This window comes from Emys orbicularis, chromosome 5, assembly GCF_028017835.1.
Source record: "Emys orbicularis isolate rEmyOrb1 chromosome 5, rEmyOrb1.hap1, whole genome shotgun sequence".
Lineage (NCBI taxonomy): Eukaryota > Metazoa > Chordata > Testudines > Emydidae > Emys > Emys orbicularis.
In genome coordinates this window covers 77226394-77252050 of record NC_088687.1, presented here as the reverse complement: position 1 = coordinate 77252050, position 25657 = coordinate 77226394, and the positions used below count along the sequence as shown (strand labels likewise).

The following is a 25657-nucleotide window of genomic DNA, read 5'->3' as shown; positions in this document are numbered from 1 at the left end:
GCCTCTACCATGCTTTTATGTTCTAACTAGTGTTTGCCTCTGTGGCGTTGGCTTCAATGTGATTGATTTCTGTAATTTCTGATGAAGTACAATAAACTGTGGTGGCAATTGAATTCTTCTGAATGTTGCTCATGACTGTGTGTGTGTGTGTGTGGGGGGGGTTATAGTTGATATGGTACATTTATTGCTGTCAATTTAAATGCTCTACTTTGATACCAATTTTTCGTTAGGAACCAGCTTATCAAGTGATATTGTCAACTAACTGTACAAAAGGGTAAACAATGGAATACCCTGAATTTTACTGTATGCTGTAATTTCATAAAAGTAAACCCAAAGCCTCTTATGCTGTTTCTGGATTTTTTTTAATTTTTATTGGATGTAGAGATATGTCTGATGCAAAAACCTGGATGTGAACATTCCCTCTCAGTAATTTTTCAAGGGTCAAGAATCAGAACCCTGTACTAGATCCATAAAAGGACTTAGGTTCTGCTACTGAGATCCTCAAAACCCCTGCTCAGCTTCTGCCTAATTCTATAGACGCCTGAATTTCCCACAGGAATGTCCCAAGGTGCTTAAGTTTCTGCCAGTGAGCACAGACACAGCTGCCTCGGTCTAGGTGCCCAGACACCTATCTCTCACGTAAGCACTTGTGAGATTCTCAAACTAGGCATTTCTTGTGAATCCTGATCCAATAGGTGTTCCTAAAGCATTCCTAAACCCACAGAAAATGAAAGCAGAAGGAGGTGGGGGTTGTTCCCCCCCTCCCCCCCCCCAATAACTTTAGCCCGGTGGTTAGAGCCCTCACCCGGGATGTGAAAGATGGGTTTCAGTCCCCCCGTATACCTGACTTGGAACAGGGATTTGAATTTGGGTCTCCACCCTCCCAGGAAAATGCCTTAAGCACTGAAATATGAGGTATTCTGGGGCAGGTCTCTCTTAATCTCTTCTGTTGAAGTTGTTCCACTGTTTATAGTAATTAAATATTCTCCCATGTGAGTGCCCTAACCTTTGGGCTATAGAGTCATTTTCTCTCTGGCCCTTTGTGGATATAGCCCCCAGTTCAGATCCTTGTTGATGGACTCTATCTGCAGACTACATCAAAACTCTGGATCTGAAAATCCCTGAGCTACCTTTGAGATGGTGGGAGAAATTCAAAATCCAGATTCTAACTTTTCAGTTCTTACTCCTCTTTACAAAGACGTGACTTTGTCTTGGAAATTAAACAACAAAGCAAAAAACAATCAATCACTCAGAAGTATAAATTAAGACAAATAATTTAACAATCCACTGAGTGTACAGCATTCATTTTATAGGGGGAGGTGATAAGCATCTGACAGAATAAGAGCAGAGAGCCTCTGTCTGTTTTAACTGATTTGATTTTGATCTGATTTAACAAATTAGTTTTTTGCATTTAATTAACATCTTAATTGGTCATTAGAATAAATAAATCACATTTCTGAGAGGTTTAATGCATATCAAATGGAAATTTGGCAAACCAGTCCCTAGTCCAGATGCATTTGTCTTTTGATTGCTGAGGGCGATGTTAAACAGAAATGGCTTAAATTGACTGTCATTTTATAGATCTAGAGAGTAAAACAAAGATGTTTGGTTTCACATGCTCATTACATTGGAGCTAAAAAGGCGTTTGCAGTGTAAACAAAGTTATTTTACAGTTATGCTACTTAGTCCACAGTCTGTTGCTACTTTTTGTTACAAAATTTTGGAAGCATCCAAGATATTAATCTCTGAAAGTTGGTTTCTTTTTGTGCTCAGGAAGTATAAAAAAGGAATAATTTATACCTAGAATTATAAATACTAACAGACATGCTTATCCCTTGCGGTTTTCTGTGTTACCAATACTGTGTATTGAATAAGTTTCCTAGGTCCTATGATCCATGAGTTTTATGTTTAAAACATGGTAGTTCTATATACAGACTGAGGACCGAATATGGCCACGAATAGACGTACTTTTGGCTTTGTATCATTTATGATTATTGTTTGGTGTCCAGCACCATCTGGGCAATTTACAGGTTTAAATTGAGATATTCACAGTTTCACAGAAGGAGATCAAACACCATGCTCCTGCTGCATACGGTTTTATCAAAGAGCTAGAAAACCAGAATATAATCAGTTGTGATTGTCTGTGCAAAGACAAACATTTTGCTGGTCTTACTAAAGTTGGAGAATTTATGCTTAATCATATTTTCTCAGCTGTGTGGGCATATTACTAAGCAAGCACTGCTGTCAACACATCAGTCAGGTCCTGGTCCATCATGCAACAGAATTACCCTGATCAGTCAGATGAAGAGTTCTCTGGCGAGGGGAATACCTGGTTGGCATAGAGCCAGTTATACTGTACATAGGAGATGAATTAAGGGAGGGGCATGGGAGAAGAGAAGACTCAGCTGCACCCCAGCCATCTCCTGCTGGCATTATGGCCTTGAGGGTCTGTTACCAGCCATTGCAAGTAAAAGTAGATATGAGAGTGCTCCAGCTTTTGGGGGGTAGGGAGAGGAGGGTTGTGGCTGAATCAGTCCCTAGCAAGTGGATCAGTTGAGCACAGAGGTAACATACAGTCACCTATGATTCCTCCTCCTCCTCCACCTGGGCCCTATGCTGAGTGCAGCTATTTAGTGTATGTGCAGTAATAACTGCACTTCCTGAAAGACTTCAGAATGTTTTTCTTTCCTAACGCCCTTGCCATAAAGGTCAGCTTACATTTCGACATACTTACTGTGAAAAAACGCAGCTAAGAGTAGAACCAGTGATGTTTGATACCTAATGTGCAAGGGAAAGAGGCTGTCTGCACCTAATTATTTTTGTGTCATTAGCTGGCCTTTGCTGGGGGAGGAAGTACTGACATTTGCTGTTGCTAGGCAGCAGCAACCCAAGTATTCATATGTTGCCCTCCACAGCCTCAGAAGTAGGGGACTTTGTCTGGGCCAGAAGGGGAAAGAAAATCCTTTAAGGAGTGCACTCCTCCTCGCCTCCTGGTGGCTCTCTGGCTGATTAGTTGGACACAAAGGTGCAGCATAAGTCTGTTGGCTCCTATGCATGCTCAACCGGGGGGAGGGGGGAGGGCTTATAAGCCCTTCCCCCAGCCTGGGGCACCATTCTGTCTGGGAAGAAAAGCCTCCCTCCTGCTGCCCCTATTCCTCGGGATTACAGTAGGGCCAGGTTTTTGGGCCTTGCTGAGTACATCATGCTAGTTGCCTTTTGGGGGCTGGGAAGGAATTTTTTCTTCACTGCCAGGTTGGTCATGGCAGTGGGAGCCTGGTGGATAGGTTAGATTGGATAATTTATATTGTTGCAACGTGGCAGATCAGCACAGGTACTCATCCTGTAGGGGGTCTGGCTCCCTGATGAACCAGAATTGGAAAAGGATTAGGAGGAGGCATCCCCTAAAGAAGATGGGGAATGGGATTGGGGCTCCCAATGTCTTGTACAGAGAGGAGACAACTCCCTCTTCCCCACCCCTTTAACCCATGTCTGGTGGAAGGGCAGTGGGGTCCCAGCAATGGTGCTGGGATCAAGTTAATGGGGTAGAGGTGGGGGGTGGGGAGGCTGATGGCAGCCCATATGGAATAGATTACAAAGGAAAGATGACCTGCACTGACCTTGTTATTCCCTGATAGTTACCAAATTAATTACTTAATAAATCTGTGGCCTAATGATACCACATTCCTGGTATCTTGCCTGCCTTCCTGTGGTGTCCAGGACAATCCCTGGAGTGCTTCTTCTACTGGCTACAGTGCACTGCAATTGTCTGTTGCATGCTGCCTGGATCCTCAGTTAGACGAGCCAGTTTGTGGGGCAGTGGCAGAACATGAAATGACGTACCTGCCAGCTGGCTCCTTAGTAGCCATGTAGGAAGTATTTGTGGTAAACTTCTTTTTCACAGTTTTCTACCCCAAGTATTGCCAACCATAAACGTTCAAAAATCATGACTCAGACCCCATCCAAATCCAGACATTTTAAAAATACTATAGCTTGGTTCTTTTGATTTGCCTTCTGTTTTTTGAGCTTTTAGATGTCATGTTTTCTAGCTTTTTCTTGCAAGTCCATTTCTCCAGGATTCCAAGAGCTGGGGCTTTAACTAAATAGGCAAATAATGGAAGGTTCACAGTGAAATTGTAAGAGTTGGCAACATGTTTTTAAAAGTTTAAATGCATGTGCAGTAACTATTTCCAATTTTGCAGTAATAAAGTCACAGAAGTAGACAATTCTCTAATATTTCCAGATGGAAGTTGCTTGAAGTTTTCAAGTGTCTTTAATCTTAAATTTCAAAAAACCACATAAAGTGTATGCTTGTGTTTAAAAATATTTAATGTTTTGCAAATTTAAAAATACAGTTTGAATCAGCAGCATCAGGAACATTCATCGACTAAAACATAATTGGTATTATTGAATGATGACATTTTGAATAACGTGTGCCAATTTAAGATAAATAATTTGATCACAAGGTAAACAGAAAGAAGTGTCAAGTAAAATTTTTTTAAGATGCCAACCTAGCCTATTTATATATCCTGATGTCTTAACATGAGATTCAAAATTTCCATTATTCCACAGAGGTCTTTCATGAATACATTTGGTTAGCTTCTAAACAGTCTAATAGTGCCTGAGTTGATTCACCCATTGATATTAAAATATCAATTTCTTTCCTCTTCATTGCCATGACAGGCATTAAATCCATAAAAGCTGTGTCTGCTCTGTTCAGAGATGGGACTGAGCTGCAAAATTGGGATCCAGATATTCAGATACACGCCCATCATTGCTTGGGTGCATCTTGAATCTGGAATTCTAGTTTGGTCCATCATGGAGATAGGGCCAGTTACAAAATTATGATCTAGGTTTAGATTACAGCTCTCTTGTTCTCAGCCATCCCTAGAAAAATTGGGGAAGATGTTCTGAAATGGAAGTTGGTTAGAATACATCTGTCCCCCTAGGATATCCAAAGTTTGAATTTTCTTTTCAATCAAGTTTTAGTTCTTATCTTAGGATGTTTGTACGTAAATTGACATATAGAAATTGAAAAATAGTATGGCAATCCTTGGGCACCTTGGAAGATATGGTGTCATCCCACCAGCAATCAGGACATTAAAAAAAATTAATGTATCCTCCACACTGCTCACCCGCTTCTGATTATTAAGCAGTTCAGGACAACATTCTAAAATACCCAATACAATAGCAGAATATTAGGAAATCATTGCTAAATCTTCAAAGTAGATTGTGTTAATGTGAATTTAGGTACCTTTTAGTTTGTGCTAGAGGATTTATGTGGGGCAGTTACAGTGCAATACTTAAGTGTGCACTGCAATTCACACCTCCATAGTCTATAATGTGGGGCTGTGTAGAGAAGCCAACATAGTCACTCCCCTGGTCAAGTGATTTCTCGATGACTTTCCAGAACTAGTCCCATGCAAAATATGTCACTTTTGATTCGCCAATGTTTTGGGCTGATTTTTCCACTAGTTTTGTTTCATGTACTCCGCAACTTCTAGAGCTTCACTTTACGATTCAGGTTCACGTGGTGAAACTCACACCAAATCAGCATGTTTTGTTATGTTTTGTGAGTTCTATATGAGTTAATTTGATCCAGCGGCCCTGTTACACCATGTGACGAATTGTTAATGTTTTGCTACAAAACTGCAAACCTCAGCCTGAAAAAGCCTGAGACAACAAGGAAGATTTTCAAATTGTTTCCCATTTTATTGCAACCTCTTTCCGGCATTTCAGATGATCTGTTGTCCGCACTGTGTCCTAATATCAGATGGAGAAGTAACTGAAAAACTGTTTTTCAAATGTTTCATAAAAATGTTCAGCATATTTCTTGACAGAATCTTTTATTTTTTTAGCATTGTGCATGTATATTTCTGTGGCTATATAAATAATAGTTGGATTCTCTCAAAAGTTCCAGATACCTACGGAGATGCTTTCAGAAAGGGAAAAAATACAAATAAAAATACAAACTACTTCAATATTCTGTGTATTCTTGTTTTTCTCTTTTGCCTTCTTGTTCTGGACTTGATAGGCTTTCTGAATACTAAGTATTATAGCCAGTACCATAATTGCAATAATGCATGCCTGGTTCTGCTGTCACACCCATTTTAGAGCAGAGTAATTCCATTGATTTCAATACAATTTTAATGGGTTTAAATGACAAAACAATCAGGCTCTGAGCCGGTATTCTTTCTGTGCATTAGGCAGAGACTGATTGTTCATTTCATGTCACTTGCAGAACATCAGCTGCAGTGATAGCAAAAAGTTCACGTAATACTAACACTTTATAAACAAGGAGAATGATTGTGGTGGTGGTGGTGGTGTTTCTATGCCCAATTTGTGTATAAACCCCAACTGCAGTTTAAATTGCTGTACTGAGATCTAAGTCATTTATCTCCTTAATATAAAGTAAAGAGAAAATTATATACACACTCAGCACCAAATTATGGTTGGCTGCTGCATGAAGAAGCACATTAGATAACTTGCAGCCACTAAAAGCAGCACAGATTGGAGGAGCAAATTCTGGCTCCTCCACAAAACCTGTGCAGAGACTACTTTTCAGACCTTCTACAGCAGGAGCTATGAAGAGCATTCTAGAACACAGGTTATTCCTAATCTGGGCAAGAATAGTCCACAGTGAGAAGGTGAGGAGGCAGTTGTTTGTGGGACCATTCTGGTTTGGACACCCATTATCACAGCCTTAATGTGCACCTGTTTTGGTAGCTAAGAATAACATTTTTGGAAGTTGGCACTACACATATATAGTACAGCTCCATGGGTTGCCACCTATGATGCATTTGGATATAATAGTTTATCTGTGGACTGATGAGGAATGAAATGGCCAGTTCTGCTTTTATGATTTGCAATTCCAAGGCTGAGGGGGGGAAATGCAATATTGGAGAAATGGGACATTTCTTATTGTTTATGTCAAAAGTATATAGCCCCAGCAGTTCTATATTATAACATTAAATTGAAAAAAAAATCTAGGTAAACAAGAGGCAAAGTGAGCACAGCCACTATTGACACTGAATTGTGCCCGTTAAATAGTTTGTCACACTGCCTGGTAGAGGGCACGTCTCAGAGCGCCAATCTCAGGTCAGAATACAGGACATATACCCCAGACTGATGGGTACTCTATCATAAGATTTCACCAAATCAGTTAACAAACGTGTGCTTCCAAAATACTGTACTAATTATTATGAAGCCACAGACAGTCACCTCCAGGCCCTCATGCACCATGCAAACAAACCAGACTTCTGTGATAAACGAATATTAAAAACAGGAAATCCCATATATTAGGTTTTTCGAGTTCCAAAGAACCAGACACTCACCCCAGATCAATATGTACTTCTGGATCTCACCCCAAAACCACACTGGTAGCCAGTCCTTTAGTAAACTAAACTAAAGGTTTATTAATATAATAAAAAAGAGAGTTATTAAATGGTTAAAATGAATTATATACATTACAGTTGATTTCAGAGTTTGTAGATCAGGATAATAGCAGTGATGTTAAATCTCCTAGCTTGTGGTACATCTCTCTGGATCACCCAAAAGACTGGGGGAACCTGTCCATTGTTCAAAGTTTCCCTTTGTTAGAAATTATTATCCAGTGATGTGGAGCAGTAAAGAGGCCAGGGAATGATCTCTCAGTCTCCATTTATATCCTCAGCCCATATTCCTGGAAAGTTATTGTCACAAACATGGAATCAGGGTTCACATGTTCTCCATGCCTTGCTGAGTCAACGGGCCTCCATTGTCCTTATGCTCTCTGTGCAGTCCTCAGGAGGAGCCCATTGGAAGAATTGATTCTTCTTAATGGCCCATCAACCATGGCTGGATGGTCTTGATGTAAATCTGGCTTGTGGGTGTTACAAACACAGAGCAAAGATTCATAACTTCATATACAATGATAATACACAAATATAAATAGGATAACATTGTTCAACAGATTACAACTTTTCCAATGATCCCTTACAAGATATACTTTGTATAAGATTTATCACAAACATGCAGCAGTAGTGATACATCAGTGATTGCAATAGTGTTGATACATCAGTGTTGAAACCTTAGTGTGAACATGGTCATCTTTCTTTTTATATTGCATCACATAGCGTTCTAGCACAAGGTGAACAATAAAATAAAATGAGTGGAACATATATTTCCAAATTAGTATGTTCACGGTTGTGCATGTGTAACTAAGTTGCTGGCCCTGGGACTCATGCCCTGAAAGGTGAATATACTTCAGTACCATCATAGCTTGAGAAAAAATTCTCAAATGTTTTGTAGATCACTTTCCCAAAACAGTGTGCATCACCCTGAGAGGAGTTTGCATAACAACTATATAGGTAACTAATACATGCTGTAGGTGGATAAATTATACAGTAGGTATAATATAGTAATATTTTTAGCAAGTTTGCAAGTATAGACAATTACACATTTTTAGGATGAAAGGATGAGAATTCTACTAGTAGGTTTAATTATGTGTATGTCTTGTGTGCTATTTTGATGCCATAATTTGTTCTTACAGCATAACCACATTACTGCTTTCTTTCTCTCTCTTTTTACATCACCAGAAGAAATCAATGGGAATTAGCCCTAATTTGTGGAGTCCTTTTATGCATTAGTTGTTTAGTCACTTTGGATTGGTTTATCTATTAGCACTTTCCATTAGTCTTGCCAAAATTTTCCTTAATAATATCAAGTTCTCTTTTTTGATGAGTAGTGTGATGTTTTGAGACTTATGAAATTAGTAAATTTTATGGTGGAAGTTTTGATGCTTGTTGTATGTAATTATTTTTAATGTAAAATGGATTCATTGAAGTTAATTATCTAATTTCTTTTTATATAGTAGTTGAGTGGTACGTAATTCCAGAAATATGGGAATACTGCTGGTAGGTGTATTTGTTGCAGTTGTTCAAATGATATTGGTATTCCATCATTGCGGATATTAGCCAGAGATGCCTTCCCAACTCATATGGTCTCATATTTATGTTCACTGCTTATTTTAAAACACTGATTTCCCAGTGTATTACCAGGATGGGTGTCTTTAAAATCAATATACAAATATGTGATTGGAGGTCTTTAGGCAGATGTGTTGAGTAGTTTGTTTCTGTCCATGTCTTTTGTGAGCCTGATCTCTTCTTACACTGGTTTCACATCTGTATAATTCTACTGACTTCATTATTATCTATTATTTCTGTTATGATAATTCCCCACAGTCACTGTTCATGCACACGCTGGAAGAAACAGGATGAAATCCGTGCCCCAGGGAAGTCAACAGCAATATTCCCACTGACTTCATGTGGTACAGGATTTCACACGCAGTCCCTGCACCAAAGAGCATATGATCTAATGGAGTTAATCCTCTCAGTTCAAAGCTGCCTTAAAACGTGCAGACACGGCCAATGGAAAATTCCCCCCATGTAAGGCGATCCTTTAATACTGTAGTGCTGCCAACATCGCTCCAGAATTCTGTTGGCAAGGAACATGTCTGGGGAAAAGGAGGCGTTGCCCTGGCCATGCCTCCTATACTAGCATGATACTCAGCTTCTAGAATGGTCCGTGGGGGCTGTTGGCAGCTGGCACCTTAAGATTGGTCTTATTTGTCTTGGTAGATCAACCCAGTGCTGAGTTAGGATCATGAGACCACAAAGGTGACTTATGGGCACTTCCCACCCCGTCTGATCTTCTGCCAAGCACAGCTTGACCAGAGCAGAGAATCTGGCCTCAAATATGTTTTTTTTTTAATTCCCTGTGTTGTTTAGTGATAATCTTACAGATTAAAATTTACAGAATTAAAAACCACCAACCCCCAAACCTATGATTTACTTTCCCCTGTAGGCTATTTATTATTTTGCTATGCTCTCAGCTTGGATGGTTAAGCTAGTCTGATCATTTCCTAGTCAGTTTCACTCCAGTTCTCATGGACTGGGACTACCATAATGATACAATGCTGAAGTTTTTAAAAGAGTTTTATATAAACCATGGAAATATTCCTAGAAATGAGGCACTTTTATGTAGTATAGTCCTCAAAATTTGCCTTTCTCATATATTAGGGCTGTCAAGCAATTAAAAAAATTAATTGCGATTAATCGCATGATTTAAAAAATGTATCACGCTCTTAAACAATAATAGAATACCATTTATTTAAATATTTTGGGATATTTTCTACATTTTCAAATATATTGATTTCAATTACAACACAGAATACAAAGTGTACAGTGCTCACTTTATACTTATTTTTATTATAAAAATTTTCACAGTAAAAAACAGAAAAAATTGTATTTTTCAGTTCATCTAATACAAGTACTGTAGTGCAATCTCTTTATCATGAAAGTTGATGTTACAAATGTAGAATTATATATCAAAAAAACGACATTAAAAATGCAACAATGTAAAACTTTAGAGCCTACAAATCCACTCAGTCCTACTTCAGCCAATCGCTCAGACAAACAAGTTTGGTTACAATTTGCAGGAGATAATGTTGCCTGGTTCTTGTTTACAATGTCACCTGAAAGTGAGAACAGGAGTTCGCATAGAATCATAGAATCATAGAATATCAGGGTTGGAAGGGACCTCAGGAAGCATCTAGTCCAACCCCCTGCTCAAAGCAGGACCTAATCCCAACTAAATCATCCCAGCCAGGGCTTTGTCAAGCCAGACCTTAAAAACCTCTAAGGAAAGAGATTACACCACCTCCCTAGGTAACCCATTCCAGTGCTTCACCACCCTCCTAGTGAAAAAGTTTTTCCTAATATCCAATCTAAACCTCCCCCACTTCAACTTGAGACCATTACTCCTTGTTCTGTCATCTGGTACCACTGAGAACAGTCTAGATCCATCCTCTTTGGAACCCCCTTTCAGGTAGTTGAAAGCAGCTATCAAATCCCCCCCATTCTTCTCTTCTGCAGACTAAACAATCCCAGTTCCCTCAGCCTCTCCTCATAACTCATGTGCTCCAGCCCCCTAATCACTTTTATTGCCCTCCGCTGGACTCTTTCCAATTTTTCCACATCCTTCTTGTAGTGTGGGGCCCAAAACTGGACACAGTACTCCAGATGAGGCCTCACCAATGTTGAATAGAGGGGAATGATCACGTCCCTCGATCTGCTGGCAATGCCCTTACTTATACAGCCCAAAATGCCGTTAGCCTTCTTGGCAACAAGGGCACACTGTTGACTCATATCCAGCTTCTCGTCCACTGTAACCCCGAGGTCCTTTTCTGTAGAACTGCTGCCTAGCCACTCGGTCCCTAGTCTGTAACAGTGAATGGGATTCTTCCGTCCTAAGTGCAGGACTCTGCACTTGTCCTTGTTGAACCTCATCAGGTTTCTTTTGGCCCAATCCTCTAATTTGTCTAGGTCCCTCTGTCCCTCAGCATGGCACTGTTGTAGCCGGTGTCACAAGATATTTACGTGCCAGATGCACTAAACATTCATATGTCCCTTCATGCTTCAACCACCATTCCAGAGGACATGCGTCCATGCTGATGACAGGTTTTGCTCGATAACGATCCAAAGCAGAGTGGACCGACTTATGTTCATTTTCATCATCTGAGACAGATGCCACTAGCAGGTTGATTTTCTTTTTTTTGGTGGTTCGGGTTCTATAGTTTCCTCATCGGAGTGTTGCTCTTTTACGACTTCTGAATGTATACGCCACACCCCATCCCGATCAGATTTTGGAAGGCACTTCAGATTCTTAAACCTTGGGTCGAGGGCTGTAGCTATTTTTAGAAACCTCACATTGATACCTTCTTTGCGTTTTGTCAAATCTGCTGTGAAAATGTTCTTAAAATGAACAACATGTGCTGGATCATCATCCGAGACTGCTGTAACATGAAATATATGGCAGAATGCAGGTAAAACAGAACAGGAGACATATTCTCCCCCAAGGAGTTCAGTCACAAATTTAATTAACATACTATTTTTTTTAATGAGCATCATCAGCATGGAAACATGTCCTCTGGAATGGTTGCCAAAGCATGAAGGGATATACGAATGTTTAGCATATCTGGCATGTAAATACCTTGCAATGCTGGCTACAAAAGTTCCATGCGAATGCCTGTTCTCACTTTCAGGTGACATTGTAAATAAGAAGCAGGCAGCAGTATATACCGTAAATGTAAACAAACTTGTTTGTCTTAGCAATTGGCTGAACAAGAAGTAGGACTGAGTGGACTTGTAGGATCTAAAGTTTTACATTGTTTTGAATGCAGTTATGTAACAAAAAATCTACATTTGTAAGTTACACTTTCACAATAAAGAGATTGCACTACAGTACTTGTATGAAGTGAATTGAAAAATATTATTTCTTTTGTTTATCATTTCTACTGTGCAAATATTTGTAATAAAAAATAATAATATAAAGTGAGCACCGTACATTTTGTATTCTGTGTTGTAAATGAAATCAATATATTTTAAAATGTAGAAAAACATCCAAAATATTTAATAAATTTCAATTGGTATTGTATTGTTTAACAGTGCGATTAATCACAATAAATTTTTTTTAATCGCAATTAATTTTTTTGAGTTAATTGCATGAGTTAACTGCGACTTATCGACAGCCCTTATATATATATAAGGGCTGTCGATTAGTCGCAGTTAATATATAATATAAAATTCATGGATTAAAAAAAAGAGAACAGGTTTCTTTTTTTGGGGGGGGGGAGGTTAAATACCCCACTGCAGTGACTGATGAATGTCTTTATGAAGTAAATAATTGTGTAACCTTCGTAACTATTTTTAATGCTGCAAAAACAATGCAAAGGAACATAAATGAGATTAATAAAAATACGCAGTAGAATTTTGCTAATACATGAAAAGCAGAAAATGGAACAGGCTAGAACTGAAAGAACAAAAAAGCCTACTTTTATTGCCCAGGCTGAATTAAGTGCAAAAATGGAAAAAGGAAATATAGCATTTATAAATCTTTCAGTTTCAGTTATCTAAGTTAAGATAAGTATGGGAATCTGTATTTTTGAAAAAGTGAGAGGTATCTCCTCATCTGGCACAGATTGGCATAGATCTATTGAAGTCAACTGAAGTGTACCAGTTTACATCAGCTGAGGATCTGGCCCTTAATTTTTAACATGATATTGTCCCTCTAATATTAAAAATTCTATACTCCTCAGATCCTTCCTCTTCTGCCCCAAATCCTAAAATTTGGGCCTAAATTGGTCCTGTGGTTGGAAGAGAAAGTTTGTAGTCACTGGACAGTTGTGTTTGGTCAATATTTTTACCTGTTTAACCATAACCCAACAAGGAAGGTACCTATCTTCCCTCTGCTACTGGTTCTTGTCTATTCTCCTCTTGGATCTAGCAGGAAGCATGCATTAGGAGGTCATGCCAGACTTGGAGAGACTTTGGGAAGGAGTCTAGAGATGCTGCATGTAGACAGGCTTCCTGGGAGGTGAATGTAGATGGGCAGAAATCATGAGGCTCTCTATTCTGGGAGGCAAGTGCCATCTTCTGCCTCTTGGTGGGGAAGAAAGTGTAGGGGAGCTGGGAAGAGAAATGTAAGTGCTGCAGGAGAAGAAAAGAGACATGGGATCTGAATAAACTCGTTGTAGTAATCTAAGGCTGAATATACTCAACCTTAGAGGTCTAAAAGTTAAGCCACTGTACAGCATTAAAGCTTTGTGGTTCACCTGTAATGTCTAAACTATTTTCATTTTCTAGGTCCTTTTCTGATTTCACTTAGACTGGTGTAAATCAGGAGCAATGACCCTAAAGTAAGTGGAGTTATACTGGTGTAAAAGGCAAACCAGGCTCTAAGTGTGCGCACATGAGGATTTTTTACCGGTACTTTTGTCACTGTAGTCGGAGCTCAGATGTGAAAAAATTATCTAAATTATATCTGAGTGCCAGACTATGTGTTTATCCTCACTCCAACATGCCAGCGAGGTATTATCCCTGTTTTACAGAAGGGAACTGAGGCACAGAGAAACTAAATGACTTGCCCAATCTCACACAGATAGTCTGTGGTGGAGCAGAGAATTGAATGTAGTTCTACTGAGCCTCAGGCCACTGCCCTGATTACTGTACCATCCTCCTTTTTGGTTTTGTTTAGGTCCTCTTTTATAATCCATTAGCTGAGCAACTAGAGTAATGATTATAGGTTTAGCCTAGTTTCAGCATGGTAATCTGCTCTGAATAGAAACACCAGAAGCACATAAAATACAGCGAATTCACACTGCTTAATAGTGTGGATTTTAGTCAGGATTGTTGGTGTTAATGGGTCAAATAACAATTGAGAAAGCATAAGAGCTGAATGAATCGCCCTCCATTTTCTGTTGCTGAGGACAGTGACAGTATAGGCAAAGTTGTATTGCTGATGGCTGACATGCTCTTTCCGTGACCCGCAGTCTTCAATTTCCAGAGTGCATATACCATATCCATGAACACAAATATTGCCTTACATCAAAAAAGGTGCTGATGCTTTTAGAACAGACAGACAATAAAAAGTGTTATAATATTATTTTATTTCCTATGCAGGGTGCTTTGAGTGCTGCATCAAGTGCTTGGGGGGTATTCCCTATGCCTCATTGATTGCCACCATCCTGCTGTATGCTGGGGTCGCACTCTTCTGTGGCTGTGGACATGAAGCACTCTCAGGAACTGTCAACATTCTGCAAACCTACTTTGAGATGGCAAGAGCTGCTGGGGACATTATTGATGTCTTTACCATGTAAGCATTGTTTAACCTGTTGTGACTTTGTTTTTAGATGGCTGAAAATTAAGAAAAGGGAGAAAAATGAGATTCATGAAAGTACGCTTAAATAAAAAGCACAGATAGTATAACCCAAGTACATGCAATAGTATAAGATAAGCACAGTAACTGTAATTCTAATAGTCTTAATAGCTTTCTTTTCTATAAGTAATTTTTAATAAACTTTCTAATCTAGTAGTAACTTTTAGCTATTGATTACTCAATAATTGATGTAATTTTTAATATTTAATGTATTTTGTGATCTTTATGGATGTTCCCCATATTTATAATTTTTATTAAATGGATTAAGTAATTACAATGCATTATGTAATATATAAAAATATTCATTCATTATAAGTAATTCACTGTAAACATCAGTCATAGTTTTGCTTTGCATAAGTAATTAACTATGATACCTATCAAACAGTGGTTACAAAGAATTTAGAAAAATGGTAATCCTTACTAAAAGCCAAATGTTCTAGCAAAGGTGGAAGAGGGATGGGAAAGCCATACTCCTGCAATAGCGGGGGGGTATGGCGACCCTATGCACAACCACACAAGCCAAACAATGATGAGGACTTCACATTTGCCAACCATTCAAAACTCATGAGTCTATCTCCCCAAAACCATATGATTGACTTAAAAATCATTAGACTTTGTTTTTTAAATTAATCAATGTTAGGTTCTTTTTATTTGCCTTCTTGTTTTTGAGCCTTTAGGGGTCACATTTTCAAGCTTTCTCTACATCTATGAAGGCTAGAAACTTACTTTAAGTGAAAGCTGAGATTCTCATGTAATAACACAACTTCAGGAGCTGGGGCTTTAAGAAAACCCCCAAATATCAGGAGACTTACAATAAAATCACAAGAGTTGACAACATTGGACTCCACAGGTCTAGAAGACAAGGAATGAACAGAGTTTGGGAGTAGCTGCTCAACAAGGTATGCTCCCTTCTCCAACCTGTGGAAATTCCCCTGCAAAAACTTACAGACTTGAATGTTGTTCATTGCAGCATCAACTTTCTCTCTGTGCCATTTTGCAAACAAGTTGCAAGGTGGGAGGGTCCCATAGCTCGGGCTCCAGCCCGAGCCTGGAACTCTACACAGCAATGAAATAGCCTCGCAGCCCGAGCGCCGCAAGCCTGAGTCGGCTGGCACAGGCCAGCTGTGGGTTTTTCTTTGCTGTGTAGATGTACCCTCAGAGCCTGCATCAACTGGCATGGGCTCACTACAAAAGTAGCTAAAAGTAGCATTGTAGACTTTCCCGCTCAGGTTGGAGACTGGGCTGTGAAACCTGGTGAGGGGAGTGGGTCTCAGAGCCCAGGCTCCAGCCTGAGCAGAAACATCTGCTACTTTTAGCTCTATAGCACAAGTCAGTTGACCCTTACTCTGACTTGCCGCCAGGTGTTTTCGCAGCGTATGTGTGCCCTAATCTTAATCAACTCTTAATAAAATGACACATGATAATGGTGGTTCTTCTGTTCCTCCCTTCCTCGTAAAAAACATCCTCTTCTCAGGAATTTGAAAGCAAGTTCTGATGCATATGGGCCTAGCCAAAGCTGAAGGACCCTACTTTTCATTATGGGGAGCATCATAGCTTCTCTGTGAGGGCTCAGGGAGGGACAAAGTGATTTCCCCATGACAAGGAAAGTGACAGTGACACGAAAGGCAGTGACAGAGCTGGAAATAGAATCCAGATCTCCTGGCTATCACAGTCCTGTCCTATCACCGTCCTGCCTTACTGTGCAAGGATTTTCTTCATAGGCACTGACAATATTGCTTGTCGGATTAGTCAGCAAGAGGCGTTCATGCAAATCAAGTAAATCACCATTTTGCCATATCCAGATTTCATCACCTTAGGAGTGAGGGTTCTGAGCTTGTTATCTGATCTCGCTGTTCTGCAGTGTAGTTTATAGTGCAGCTGGGAGACATGTGGCTTCTGCTATTTTTTTAATCCCAGCATTTAGAATAATGTGTATAACTTGACTTCACAGCTAAGGTTCAGTGTTATCACTGAATGAAAGATAAGTCATTTTATTAGACTGTAACTTATTTTATTAGTCTCTAGGAACCCATTAGTGCAGAACTGCTGCAAATCAATGCTCTCAGTTCATAGCTAGTTTCCCAGCTTCCCCTGTCAAAAACTTAAGTGAAAGTATCAGTCAAGGGCCACAGTTCAAATGTAGATAATTCACTGGATAGGATGAAGGAGCTATAAAGGCAAATTTAATTTTTTCTTGAAATCTAATTATTTGGCTCCATCCATGGTTTTTTTTCAGTCTTACTTAAAAGCACCTGCTTCCTTGACAGCCCTCTCATTGATCTCTGACTCCAGCTCATTTTTCTGTACGTTAGATCCAAGATCAAATCTTGAGGGAGAGCAAACTTTTTCACTGAAAGCGATGAGGTACCATCTGTAACTGGACAATCTGTGCAAATTCTGTTTCCTGCCTTTCTATTTGATTTTAATACGTATTATTATGTCCTTAAAGGTAATTTTCTAGGGAGAGTCAATGATTGGTGTTTTGTCACAACATAGTTCAACAGGTGGCAGTCCAAAATGCCCTTTGTAAATCATGTTGTCTTGAAAGTCAAGAAAGAAGCAAAATTCTGTAAATAATGAAAATTAATCATTTCTCCCTTTTATGATTTCTTGCCTCTCCATCAGAGAACTGCTATAATAGATAGACCTTCTGATCTCAAGAAAAAAATAGAGAAAAATTACGAGAAAAGCCACCCTAAGTGATCAATTTTTCTCTTTTTTTTAAGAGGCTTTTTTCCTTAATGCTGCCAGTGATGTGAAATGTTTCTGTGTGACCCAGAGTGTGCCCCTCAGTGAAAAATGTACAAAGCGGATTGTGTAATGGAACTCATTGTGTTGAAATGTATTTAATCATGCTTATGGTTTCACTCTGGTTTATTGACATGTTGGTTTCAGTATGTCATGCAATCTAAAAATCAATCTACATCTGAGAGCTGTTCTATGTGGTTGGTAGATAAAGGTCTTTTTGCTGCCGCCACGACAACACTTGTGCAAAACCTTTACAACATAACTTATGGGCCACCCTTTATTTATTATGATCTTTCATTCTTCTCAATGCATTTACAAGCTTAGATTATTTTCTTATAGTAAGTTTTATTTTTTTATAATCATGCAATGCAATTTATGTAGATATAAGCACTCACTGCTATCTAAAAGCAGGAGCAGGCACATACATATAGAGAAAAGCACACCCTGTGGATAGCAGAGACCTGTTCTTGCTAGGCCAGAAACAAAAATGCTAAAGTCTAATAACATTTCTTCTTCTAAGCACCAGGGCTTCTCGTGGAGAACAATGGCTTGGCAGCCTCATTAGCTGATACAATTGCTGTTTGTTGCAGCCTTTGAATAATGGTCCAGATCCACGCAGCTTTTTAATTAACAACTTCCCATTAGAAAAATAATAATCCCATCCCCACCTCTAGAATTATTTATTGTAAAAAAAGAAGATGAAGAGCACAATACTCCAGTACAATGATGGTTTAAAATGAGTGAGGCTGTAAACCAAAGCAGAGAAACGACCAGAAGCCACGCAAGAGACAGTGCTAGCATTTGTAAAAAGAACAATTGCTATTATTAATGTGTTGTGTGTACACACACACACACACACACACACACACACACACACACACACACCAGTCCCTTCCCAAAGAAGTCGCAATCTGGAGGCAGTGAAAACCCACGTGTGGTTAACATGAGTGAAATTGTAAATACATATTTACTATTCCTATTTAAAAAACAAAACATAGGGTCAGATCCTCAGCTGGTGCATATTGGTATACTTTTATTAGTCAATTGAAAGTTATTCTGATTGATTCCAGTGTAGGAGTCAGGAAAAATCTTCATTAGTGAGACAGGCTATTAAATAAAAGCATCCAGGATGAGATGAGGCTTGTTGGGGAAAAAGCAGGGCTGGATGGGATGATAGCAGAGACAGTCACAAGGGTTGCTACAGTGCAGGGTAAGAGGACATTGGGAAGCCCTGATTTGATATCTTATCCTGGACCCTAAAAACCATGACAACAGTTCTAGAGTGGGATTTGTCTTTATGTGCAGAATCTTTGGTCTGAAAAACCTGTCTGTTGTGGGGTTCTATCTGAATGGAGAGAGTCATTTAAAACTTCCACAAACTAAAATAGCCCAAATGGATCAAAACAAGAGACTAAAAGATAATTTTGATTGTGCAGGTAGAATAGGTTGAGTAGGCACCATCTTCATGATTCAGCCCCCTCTGCCAATCATTGCTTCATGCATATATTGTTAATAAACTGGACAGTTCTAACACATTTTTAATCTGCAATAAATCTTGAAAACTAACTTTTTTTTTACTAGGACCAAACATGTACGGTATGGTTCTCTGGGTGACCTCTCTGATACTTCACTTCAGGTTGGCTCAAACGTCTTCAATATCATCTCTATCCTGGGGCTTTCTCCAAATAGCTATTTTCAGGCAGTTTAACAAATGTTGGAAGGAGGAGGGGGTAGGAGATGGCATCCGCAGGGGACTAACAGTATGAAATAATCAGCTATGTTTCATATTTTAACCACAACTGTGGATTTGGTCTGCTGAGATGTAAAGGGATTATTTCCCTTAAGATTTAAAGGGATTGCATCAATATAAAGATGGTTATTTAAATTCTTCTGAGAACTGATCTTATGACACTTTAAGTGTGAGAAGTCACTGGTCTCGTTTACCTAATCTGATAGTCTAGCAGCTCAGTAATGTGAGTTGAAATTCAGCAGTCAGCATGAGGCAATGTGTTAGTCAATCATCTTTTTAATAACTCCATCATTATACTGAAGCACACTGCATATCATATGCATGGGAGCAAAGTATTGGCAAGAAAAATATTTATATATTTAGTCATTGAATCTGACGGAAACCCAAAGTCATTCCAAATGGATGGCTGATTGTTAAGCCCTATTGTCTGAATTTTTTGATCCAGATTTCTTTAATCTCCATGGTCAGGTAGGTTCCTAGATATGAATTTTTAGCACTCTGAAATCAGCAATGTTGGGTACAACTATTGTACTTTGTCCAGGACTGGGCAGCATCTTTTAACAGATAATTTTTCTTTGATATTCAAAGCAGGGTCAGGACCATTGGTCATATATTCATGAGATCTAGGTCTTTCTTCGCTTCCATGCAATGAACTGAAGGAAAAACATGGAGCCTTTTGTGGTCCTGGAATGAACAATCAGGAATTCTTTCAGTTAAGATTAACATACTGTGGTCCAGGATTGTAAATTCACTTGTTTTATAAAATAATGATACTACGTACTAAACTAAACTAAACTGTTTTGGTTTGGTATTGTCATTGGGTTGTCTTCTAGTTACTTCAGTGACTATCACAGCCTACTTCATACTGCTAATTTTTTCCTTCAGTTAAACTGATATAACCTATGCTTTTGATGCTGAAGTTCCCAGGTTTGATCCCTGCTGATGACTATCGTGTCCGTAGGTACAAAGCTACCACTCCTTACAAATTCATAGTTTAATAACATATACCTGTAACTCTATTTTCTTTTACAGATGAAAAGGATCATCCTCTGTAAACAAATAGCCTCCCTTAACCTTCAAGTCCACCAGGCTAATGTCTGAGAAAGGAGATGGCCCTTTAGAGTGCCATGAACACCCACAGACTTGGGCTTTGTTGAGTCTGGTGGGGGAGTGAGTCCCATAGTTCTCTTCTCTGCGATATAGTTCTTTTACTGTGCTCATGCCCATAGTTTCAGAGCATCTACAATGAGAATACCCTACCACCTGTCTTGTCTTCCATAGAGCAGCTTTGCCCGCTGCAGGTTTTGCCTTGCCTGCAGTGCCTTATACTCTTTCCCTTACCCTAAATGAAAAATATCACATCTGTGGCAGGTATCCCTCAATCCATGATGGCAGTCCTCCATGTTTAATATACGCTTCTCGTCCTCTAGTCTCTATTTCTATTGCGTGAAAAGAGCCACCAATAATATTGGTATAGGGACAAAATCATTAAAGTCAATGGGAATCTTGACTGATTAACAGTCTCAGGTTAGATGTATAGTGAAGAAGAGTTTACATGATGTATAGATGTAAAGTGTATAATCATAGCCTATGTAATAGTTTATACTTTGCTCTTCAACATAGTATATGATAGAGAAATATAAATTTCACCTGTTTGCTTTGTTCAGAAATGCTTGGAGTTGTTTGGTGCTTGAACTTGAGTTATCTCCTACCCATCATATTTATGGCTGGAATGAAAGCTCATGTGGTATCACATCAGCAGGAACAATTGCTAGTTAATGCCAGACTGTGTCACTGGCTATACAGAGGCATAATCATTACTATGAAGATCATCAGCTAGTAAGAAAGTCAAATAGTTAGGGCCCTACCAAGTTCATGGCCATGAAAAACGTGTCATGGACCCTGAAATCTGGTCTCCCCCCATGAAATCTGGTCTTTTGTGTGCTTTTACCTTATACTATACAGATTTCATGGGGGGAGACCAGCATTTCTCACATTGGGGGTCCTGACCCAAAAGGGAGTTGCAGGAGGATTGCAAGATTATTTTAGGGGGGGTCACAGTATTGCCACCCTTATTTCTGTGCAGTGGTTGTTGGCCAGGTGCCCAGCTCTGAAGGCAGCGCCCCGCCAGCAGCAGCGGAGAAGTAAGGGTGGCAATACCAGACCATGCCACCCTTACTTCTGTGCTGGTGCCTTCAGAGCTGGGCAGCCAGAGAGTGACGACTGCTGACTGAGGGCCCAGCTCTGCAGGCAGCCGCGCAGAAGTAAGGGTGGCAATGCCATACACCATGCATCCTTACTCCTGTGCTGCTACTGCCTTCAGAGCTGGGCTCCCGGCCAGCAACCACCACTCTCCAGCTGCCCAGCTCTGAAGGCAGAGCCACCGCCAGCAACAGAGCAGAAGTAAGGGTAGTAGCCTCCACAGCTTCCCCTAGAATAACCTTGCGACTACCCAGGACCGGATCCAGGGTTTTTGCCACCCCAAGCGGCGGAAAAAAAAAAAAGAAGCCGCGATCGCAATTGCAATCGGCGGCACTCCGGTGGCAGCTCCGCCGTGCCGCTTTCTTCTTCGGCGGGAATTCGGCGGCAGGTGCTTCCCTCTGAGAGGGATCCGCTGCTGAATTGCTGCTGAACAGCCCGACGTGCCGCCCCTTCCCCTTGGCCGCCCCAAGCACCTGCTTGCTGGGCTGGTGCCTGGAGCTGGCCCTGCGACTACCCCACAACTCCCTTTTTGGGTCAGAATCCCCACAATTACAACAGCATGAAATTTCAGATTTAAATAGCTGAAATCATGATATTTATTATTTTTGAAATCATGTGACCGTGAAATTGACCAAAATGGACCATGAATTTGGTAGGGCCCTACAAATAGCCCAACAGAAAACAAGTAGTCCTATCTCTATCTACAATATAAACTGAAAAAACAATAATGAATGTAACTGTATTTTTATCACAGCTGATATAAACTAGCTAGCAAAGATTCTAGGAAGATGAAAAATGGATCAAATGAAACTTTTATGGACTCAGAAATTCATGCATATTTATGCGCTCAGTTTGTAATTATTATAAATATTTTGCGGTTACAACATAAATAGGCATTGGGTTGGCTCAATGTGGTTTGAGTCTTGTAGTGCTTAATCATTTATTTATCTGAGACTCTGCAATTTCTGTTCTTGACTTTGATTATTAACAGCTTAATTAGGACCATAATTAAGGTTTGGGGTAGTATCACTATAGAGGCACTGGTAAAATCTAGATCCTAAAAGGATATAGGATAAATGATTGATCTTGTGTGTGATGGTGCATTATTTAATGTGCACACAACAGGGACTATTTTTTGTTTGTGTGGGGTTGTTAATAACATCCATGACTCTGACTAATTTATCTACCCAAGATCAAGATGCTCATGCAATCCCACACACTTCATTCAGAATGGCCACTGTTGCTTATTGTAAAGGATATTTCAGTGTTTCCATTATAAATCCTGAATATCCAGAAATGTGTATACTAGCGCTAAGACAAAAATTAATTGGAGCTGAAACTCTGCACTTAGATGCTATAGAAAAGACAATTTATAAATGCTGACGTATAGATAAATAAAAATGTGCTATACAAGATCTGAGTGGAGGAACATACATGTATACATTAGTTGGAAAAATGATTTGACTTTTTTACTACCTATGAAGGTCTCTGTACCTTCTTCCTTGGAACTTTTTACCCATGAAATACTCTCCCTGAACTGACCAGTAAGATTACTACCTTTTCCTCCTTCAAATCCATCCTCAAGACCTCCTTTTACTGTAACTCCTAATAAAGAACATACGGAGAAAGCTAGTACTTACATTAGAAATATACATTTGTCATTTAAAAAAATATCTAACTAATGTATCTGTCTCCCCACACATTTGTATGTCACTTCTCTTCTTTGGATTCTGCAATTGGATCTGCAAAGGCAGCCCCTTCCATCAGTGCAAAATCCCATTAACTTCAATTGGCACTCCACAGAAGCATAAAGTTCTACCTCAGGGGTGGGCAAACTTTTTGGGCCAAGGGCCACATCTGGGTGGGGAAATTGTATGCAGAGCCGGGGCAGGGAGTTGGGGTGCGGGAGGGAGTGCGGGGTGTGGGAGGGGGTGCGGTGTGCAGGAAGGGGCTCAGGGCAAGGGATTGGGGCAGAGGAGGGGTGTGGGATGTATGAGGGGGCTCAGGGAAGGGGGTTGGGGTGCAGGAGAGGTGTGGAGTGCAGCAGGGGGCTCGGCAGGGGTGCAGGAGGGGTGCAGACTGGGAGGGGGCTCAGGGCAGGGGGTTGGGTTGCAGGAGGGGTGTGAGTGCAGGCAGGGGGCTTAGAGCATGGAGTTGGGGGGCAGGGTGCCAGCGGGGTTCGGGCTCCAGCCCAGTGCCGCTTACCTAAAGCAGCTCCGGGGTGGCAGCAGCGCGCACCGGGGCCAGGGCAGGCTCCCTGCATGCCTGCCCTGGCCCCATGCCATGCCACTCCAGGAAGTCCTGCAGCCTCTGGGGGAGGAAGGGGGGGCGGAGGGCTCCGCATGTGCTGCCCTTGCCGCGCCTCCAGGTACCTCCCCCGAAGCTCCTATTGGCCACCGTTCCCCGTTCCTGGCCAATGGGAGCTGCGGGGGGGCGGTGCCTGGAGGCAAGGGCAATGCACGGAGCCCTCTCCCCCCGCCTCCCCACCCAGCCGGGGGCTGCAGGGACGTGGTGCCGGCTGCTTCTGAGAGTGGCGCGGGGCCTGCGGTGCCACGGGGGGCAATCCCGCGGGCTGGATGCAAAGCCCTGAGGGGCCAGATCCGGCCCGCAGGCCGTAGTTTGACCGCCCCCGTTCTACCTGCATGGACACAATTTAGATTATAAACTCTTTGAGGCCAGAGATGGTTCCTTTATATTTGTTTGTACAGCACCTATCATAGTAGAGCCCTGAACCTGATTGGGGCTTCTGGGACCTGCTATAAAGTAATAAATATGAGTTAAACTGTTTGTCATTGCATGTGTTTGTGTTTTGAGCAGCTTTAATTGTTTTAAAAGATCATTCTAAAATATCACCTAGTCACACTTGATAATTTGAAAGAAAAATGTAGAATTGTTAACCGTAGAGTCATCTAAAGAGATGCACCGACTTTTCATGAGGATTATTACTGCACATTCCATTATATAAAATTATTTAAATAGTTAATTGAATCATGTATTATAATGTTTCTAAACTGGATTAATATGCACTATCCACTTAATAATAATAAACTTCTAAAGAACTTTCCAACTTCATATTTACAGAATCAACCATAACCGATTCTTTAGAAAATGATGCAACAATCAGTTTTTTAAAAGTATTATTCTAATGTTTTTAGACAATAGACCTTAATGCTGTATTGAGTCAACAATGTCCTTTAAAATTACCATTAATAGGTATTTGCCCCTAGCCCATTTTTTCCTAAGAGCATACATTGTAACAAGTATGGAATTTATGTGTGTTTGTGGAGGTATATTCTAGGATAGGGTCAGGGGTTATGGTGCATATTGTCCTGGTTTAGCAGGGCTTCATCTGCATGACGCTCTGCTCATATTATTTTCCTTCTGGCAAGTGGGTTGATGATAGTCAGAATATGGTGCACATTGATAATGCTTTGGTTGGTGTTCATGCATTTGTGCTTTAAGAATGAAAATCATTGCTGTGCTGAGTGTTGGCCTCAGGCCTATGCATGAGTAAACTCTCAACTACTTTTATTTGTATTAATGTGTTAGAGGTTAATAGAAACTCATTTAAAGAGCAAACATGATAAAGAGCAAAATAATATTAACGAATACATTTCAATTTCAATTAAAACACTATTTAAATAAAGGAGACAGTTGCTCTGTCATTGGAATGATTTGGTTACATGTACAAAATAAAGCTTGATAAAAATAACATCAGAAAGTGTTTATGCCAAAGACAGTGGGCCAGATCCTTAGCTGATATAAATTGGTATAACTACATTAAAGTCAGTGGCGTACGCCAGCATTTAGCCAAATACATTTGCAATCTTAGGCAGTGAGGAAAATTCCACCCTCTTACAAAAAGAGCTATGTTGCATAGCAATCTGACACTCCATATTCTAATAAAAGCAAAGACAATAAATATTCTTATATAAATAAAACAACATTTAGGAGGCATTTGCACAAATCTAGTCAGACCTAGACAAACATAGATGTAGCAACAATTTAATGAGCAAAGAGCAAAAAAAGAGATTGTCATCAATGCATAAAAAGAAATCTAATGAATAACAGAAGAGGTCATTAAATAGGGGGCTTTCCAAATCATAACACAGCAGGAAGGAACAGCTTAGGAGGCAAATCAACAAATTGCCAGAAATAAATTTCCTTTGGAGAAATCAATCTTTTTTTTAAAAAAATAAAAATAAA

The 25657-nt window shown here is 40.1% G+C and overlaps 1 protein-coding gene across 1 annotated transcript in view; it reads left to right on the top strand.

The window, feature by feature from the left end:
- Positions 1 to 25657, top strand: part of GPM6A (glycoprotein M6A) — a 204108-nt gene that overhangs the window by 122273 nt on the left and 56178 nt on the right. Inside the window, exon 2 of the mRNA XM_065404875.1 lies at positions 14496 to 14688. Coding sequence (XP_065260947.1) covers positions 14496 to 14688 — 193 coding nt within the window. The remainder of the gene's footprint in view (positions 1 to 14495; positions 14689 to 25657) is intronic.